Raw genomic sequence first — 6,397 nt, 5'->3', positions numbered from 1 at the left:
TGTGTGTGTGTGTGTGTGTGTGTGTGTGTGTGTGTGTGTGTGTGTGTGTGTGTGTATGTGCGTGCGTGTGTGTGCGCGTGTATTGGCTGGCAGGAGCGTGTGATTCAGCACCCTGCTCTGTCATGCCTCTGAGCTACTAGCATTTAGAATGCATTTTCTTTTCACTGGATATATTCACATTTGACTTGGTATTTTCAGGACTTGTCACGCTGTGCAGTATCACTGCTACAGTGTCTGTACTGTATATCCAATCAAATGATACAGCTACAGCATCATTGGTTCTCAGACAGTCGGAGTCTGGATCGAGGCATCTGTGTTCTGAAAACGTGGCCCACCCATCTGTGGGTGTCAAGTGTACCTTAATCCAGAAAAGTTAAGTTAACCTCTGAGCTAGAGCATATTGTCCACTGTCGACCTTGAAAAAAAAAACAAAAAAAAAACAAGAGAATTCACACTCCTTCGTTTCACATCCTATCATCCTGTTTACATGACATGTAAGTGGAGACAATGCATGTCATGTTAGTGGAGATATTACATGTCATGTTAGTGGAGATATTATCGGTGTATCAACTCCTGTTTGGATGAACCCTTAATGTGGTGGAACAGTAGGAAGTGATGACTGTATCAACTACAAGCCTGGAGCTCTGATATCAGTGAACTGCAGTGAGCTTTGCAGATCTGCTGAGTATCAAAGGACATAAACAATGCAATGAACCTCATCTACTCACCCCCTTCGAGTCTGATTTGTACTTTGTCATACAGTGGCATCGCTGACCAGAAATAGACAATCTACATACTGTACAATACACCCCCACTCCTCTTCCACACAATTTCACTTAAAGGGGAGTACCTCTCATTTTCAACTTTGAACTATGTTGTAAACGCATGTTTATTTTAATTATGAATCAATCGATTGTGTTCGGTAGTAGAAGTTCTTCTGTATCACAATTAAGACTAATCTTTCAAGGTTTTAAAGCAAAAATACCATGACCATTTCTTTTTACATTAATTTTTTCTTTTAAAATATTAATGTTGTTTGCTTTACCCAGCTCTCAGTTACAGTAGATTGCATCAGCAGTATCTGCAGCCCTCAAGCAAGTCTAACTGTGGTCAGCGCTGTAACATAGCCATTTACACTCACCCACGCAGTCACATTCTACTGTACTGGGCTAATACTCACTGTTAGGGCTGTCACCATCATTACATTTCACTTGACGATTAACCACTTGAACCCCAGCATCTGGGGGAACATCCTGTCAAAATAGCAGATCTACAATGTGAGATGGTAGATCAGTGAAAAGTAAACGACTCTGTCCATGAACTATTACATTTTCCGTTTTCCTCAGTTATTGTAAAAACAAGTTGCATTTGGTATCACACCAGTTTGTTTACACAAGCCACCTATCTGAACACATTTTTACAATATTGGAAAACATAAGAATACATGTGTCAAGTTTGGCCTACTACAGCAATGGTAAATTAAAATTAAGATGTGAAGAGAAAAAAAAACGTAATGTTTTGGTAAAGCTACTGGGAGCCACTAGGGAAGGACTAAAGAGGGGAGAGAGCTGCAGGTTTCAGACCCCTGGACAAGAGGAATTAAATGATACGTAGCTAGTCCAGCATTCTGTCAGAACAGGCACGTGCACACATAGACATCAAAGGGTGCTTCTTGAGCCCTTGCCCTTTTATCCGTCTGTAAAAAGTGCCCTCTCCAAACTATGAACGCAGCTTTTACTATGGTGAAAGAAATGCAAATGCCCTCTTTCCATGCCATACCTGAAGGCAGCATTCAAGAGAAATGCCTTGTCAAAACTCTCCTGAACTTGAATGCAGCATCTTACTGTATGTTGAAAGAATTGCCCTCACTGTGTAGAAATCCATGCAGTACGTCACATCTCCAGTATTGACTTGGATTATGTGGTATCAATCACCGAAAATAGCCGACCTCCAAGCTCACAACATGTCGCGCTGCGACACGTTGTGAGCTTGGAGGTCTGCTATTTTCGATACTTTCACCAAAAGGCGCTTTTAGAAATTTCAGCCCCTGCCTCTCTAACATTCTCTGCATGTCCCTGGGTCAGAACTCAAACATTCTTAAATTCAGTATCAAATAATCATGAATGAGAAGCATTGGCCTTCAACTCTGTGAAAGGGAGGGACAGAGGAGAAGAATACACACATGAGCAGTGCCTTGCCACCCAATATAACAGCTAAAGGCAGACAAAGGCTCATAATTACATCAGCCTCCAATTCCCTTTACAAATAGTGCCAAGTAGTTGCTAAAAATATGACATTACTCCTCAGACATCCTCTTGGACATAGATTTCACATGGCTCGTTAAAACCACTTCTATAACCTTTCTCATTTTGCAGTGGTGTAAAGTAACTAAGTACATTTACTTAAGTACTGTACTGCTCAAATTCTTTGAACTAGTTGTGCTTTACTTGAATATTTTCAATTTCCAATACTTTTACTTCTACTCCACTACATCTCGGATTCAAATATTATACTTTTACTCCACTAAATTATTTGAAAGGTTAGTTACTAGTTTACTTTGTAGATTATTATTACAAAACTTACAATAACAACTTCAGCCCTATATACTGTACATTTCGGCCATTTGAGAATAGCTGAACTACAAGCTTACAATGCATCGTGATGCGACCCATTGTGAGCTTGTAGATTGGCTATTTTCACAATATTTGCACACATTTGAAGACTTGAAATGGCACATTCTGCAAAATGAGTACTGTCACTTTTTGTACTTTAAGTACATTTTGATACAACACCTTTGTACTTTTAGTCTAGTACATTTTGAATTCCTGATTCCTTTTACTTGACACTTTTACTTTACACCCGACAACAACGAAATGTGAGTACTTTTCTCACCCACTGTGTCTTTTTGTTTGTTTGCTCTGCAGTGACACCTGCTGTTAGCTGCTGCTCTTGTTCTGCTTGAGCTTCAGTGTGTTTCCCAGTGAGCGTCCCTCTAACCAGTGGCCCCATCATGAGTTCCTCTCCGCTGGTGTCCCGAACCGCCAACATGGACATCCTGGACGAGCTGCAGTTCATCGCAGCTCAGAACCTGGAGCGGTTGGAGGTCAACAAGTACTACGAGGTCATCAGGGAGCTGGGCAAGGGCACATATGGCAAAGTAGACCTGGTCATCCATAAGATCAGAGGTGAGGGAACCACGCACCAAGGTTGTTCCATTCCGGGTTTTTTTAAAGCAGGTTTGCTAGCTTAGCGTTTCTATGTTGTGAAAATGCGCACCTCGACAGAGTGCAGTTCTAGTTCTAGTTATTTTTAAAAACGATTTAAAATAGTGAAAATGGCCGGTCTACTTGTAGGTCTGCTATTTTTCTTTCCCTACACTCTTGGGTGATGAAGTAGTGCATTAATTTACAGAGAACGTTTTAAACATGGAGATACAAGTTTCCCGCCCGACAGCAACGATCACCCTCTCAATGATAGTAAAACAGAAGAGACACACTCACCTCTTCACCTTCACGTGTGGCTTTTTTCCTAATTCCACTGGCAGGCACAAAGATGGCGCTGAAGTTTCTGAAGAAGAAGAGCACGAAGCTGAAGTCGTTTGTGAGAGAGTACAGCATCTCTCTGTACCTGTCCCCCTGCCCCTTCATCATCAACATGTTTGGCATCGCCTTTGAGACGGACGAGTACTACGTCTTTGCACAGGAGTACGCTCTGGCAGGGGACCTCTTCGACATCATTCCTCCACAGGTGCTCCGCTCGTTTCTCGTGTTGTTATACGCCCACTGGTTCCCAAACAATGGGTCGGGACCCGTTTGTAGCTCGCAGACAGATTTTTGTGGGTCCTTTTGTTTTTTTGTTTCCTACATTTCGTTTTTTGATTATCATTACTATTTTTAAAAAAACATTCCAAAGTAATAAAGATGATTGAAAAGAAAGAGGCCGCACAACTCTTCAGCCACGATGTTTTAATGATCAATCAATCGGTTGATTAATGGCAAGATAGTATACCATTCATTTATTTTAAATATTAACATTATATAATCATTAACATCTTTGTGTTTTGCCAGTTATTTGGGGGCCATATGCAATATGCCCGCCATTTATGCCCCGGCCCCACAGTTTGGGAGCAGTTTTAGTGTATATGCCATACACAAACTTTTCATGCTACCCTGGACTCCCTCTCACTCCTGGTGTCTCTTCTCTTCTCTTCTCTTCTGGTGGCCTTTAGGTGGGCCTTCCTGAAGTGGTGGCAAAGCGCTGTGTGCACCAGGTAGCCATCGCTCTGGACTACCTGCACACAAAGAAGCTGGTCCACCGAGACATCAAGCCCGAGAACATTCTCATCTTTGACAGGGAGTGCCGCAAGGTCAAGCTGTCTGACTTTGGCATGACCCGCCGCGCAGGCTCCCCTGTCAAAAGGGTCAGTGACACATGCAAATAATGACCTTATGATGTTTAGCTGACATTGTGTGGACAGTAGCCATCTTGCTTGCTGTTTTGTCATCTATGCCATACAATAGAGCTGGCCGATATGTCAATATATTGGATGTTATGGTAAGAGACAAGATATTATCGTCTGGAATTTTGCTTACCATAATATCGTAATATAATCTAAATGTTGTCTTTTCTTGCTGTTAAAGTACTGTATTACAGTGAAGTGCCTTATTAGACTGTTGTTGCTGATTGAAATGAACAATGAATGCCTCTACATGTTTGATCATCATATCCACCTTTGCTAATGAGTGTGTAAATCTTCTGACAGCACCAATAATCATCCCCCCAAATCACCACATTATCCATATTGAAGTTTAACCACATAAACCCTAGCATCCCTCCTCTGGGCATGTCATAATGGGCAAACATTCGGAAAAAATTGATAGACATTGGACAATGGATAGGCAAATTTATGAACATTCTGCAAACATTTGGCGAAAATAGCAGATCTACAAGCTTGTAAGACTGCTATGTTCACTATCTGACGTGCAACAAAGTATCTGGGATTTAAGTGGTTAATTGGTTTAAACCCAATCATATATCCATTATAGATAAACATATTTAGCTGATGGAATTGCTCAATATCAACTAAAAACCCAGCATACACTCAAAATCTCAATTGTTTTGTAGGGAAGAGGCTCAACATTTCTACGTTATATCAGAAGATGTTGGGTATGTGGTCGACCTAGTGTTTCTAAAAAGCAAAATAGCGTACGCTGGGTCTCCAAACTAATGGACGCGCACCCCCCTCCCGCAGGTGAGCGGCACCATCCCGTACACGGCGCCGGAGCTGTGCGACGTGTCGCGCCACGAGGGCTTCTGCGTGGACTACAGCACGGACGTGTGGGCCTTCGGCGTGCTGCTCTTCTGCATGCTGACGGGCAACTTCCCGTGGGAGAAGGCGCTGCCATCTGACTCCTTCTACCAGGAGTTCATCCGCTGGCAGCGGCGGCGGACCTCCGCCGTGCCCTCACAGTGGCGCCGCTTCACCGAGCAGGCGCTGCGCATGTTCCGCCGCCTGCTCGCCGTGGAGCAGGACCGCCGCTGCTCCGTCAAGGAGGTGTTTGGCTACTTCAGCCACTCCTGGATGCTGGACGCCGCCGGCGAGAACAACAACAACAACGGGAACACGGTGGCGAACGCGGACCGCGAGAGGGAGCGGGAGAGGGGCGGGGGAGGTGGTGGTGGTGGAGGAGTAGGAGGAGGAGGGGGCGGGGTCAGGGGGGAGGCGGACGGCACCGTGTCTTCGTCTTCGTCGGGGGAGGAGGACGAGGAGCTGCTGGTGGAGAGGATGAAGCAGCAGACTCTGTCCCCCATGTCCCCCGTGGCCGCGGAGAGAGGGACGGGAGCCACCAAGGGCGGGATGATGGATCCAGGCGGAGGCCACCACTTTGTGTCGGTGTCCACCACCAGCTCTGTGTCGTCCACTAACAGCTATGAGCGGATGCCCCGAGAGAACAGCTCCCCGGGGGGGCGAATGCTCGTCACCACACCCATAGAGATCTGTGTGTGAGCCCCCCCCCCCCCCTCCCCCAGACCAGCGCCGCACCGCTGTAATGGGCGACGTACGCAGACACGCACTTTTATACCATTCACTCACCACATGGACATGCATGGAAACACGCACTCTCTTTATCACGCACGCACGCAAAAACACACACACACACACACGCACACGCACACACACACACACACACACACACACAACATATAAACAATGACTACATTATGTGTATCCTGTTGGAACGGCAGGTGAATTGAAGAATATTTGACACAATGACAAAACGAGGCAGAATTCCTCTACATATTGCTTCATGGAGTGCACATGATCTTCATATCAGTCGTTAGGTTTCCTGTAACAGCAGCAGTGACATTTTGACGTTTTCTGTGGAATGGGCCATCA

General features: G+C 44.9%; 1 protein-coding gene across 1 annotated transcript; it reads left to right on the top strand.

The window, feature by feature from the left end:
• Positions 1 to 3,010: 3,010 nt before the first annotated feature.
• Positions 3,011 to 6,007, top strand: bsk146 (brain specific kinase 146; the record flags this gene model as incomplete). The annotated part of the gene is made up of 4 exons (XM_080747547.1): positions 3,011 to 3,185; positions 3,545 to 3,747; positions 4,229 to 4,420; positions 5,252 to 6,007. 4 exons carry the CDS (start codon positions 3,011 to 3,013, stop codon positions 6,005 to 6,007), a joined length of 1,326 nt encoding a protein of 441 aa, XP_080603673.1.
• Between the last annotated feature and the right edge of the window lie 390 nt (positions 6,008 to 6,397).

The sequence above is a fragment of the Nannobrachium achirus genome, assembly GCF_963921795.1.
Source record: "Nannobrachium achirus genome assembly, chromosome: 18".
Lineage (NCBI taxonomy): Eukaryota > Metazoa > Chordata > Actinopteri > Myctophiformes > Myctophidae > Nannobrachium > Nannobrachium achirus.
The sequence above is the reverse complement of the archived record's forward strand: the minus strand, read 5'-3'. Positions and strand labels throughout refer to the sequence as shown.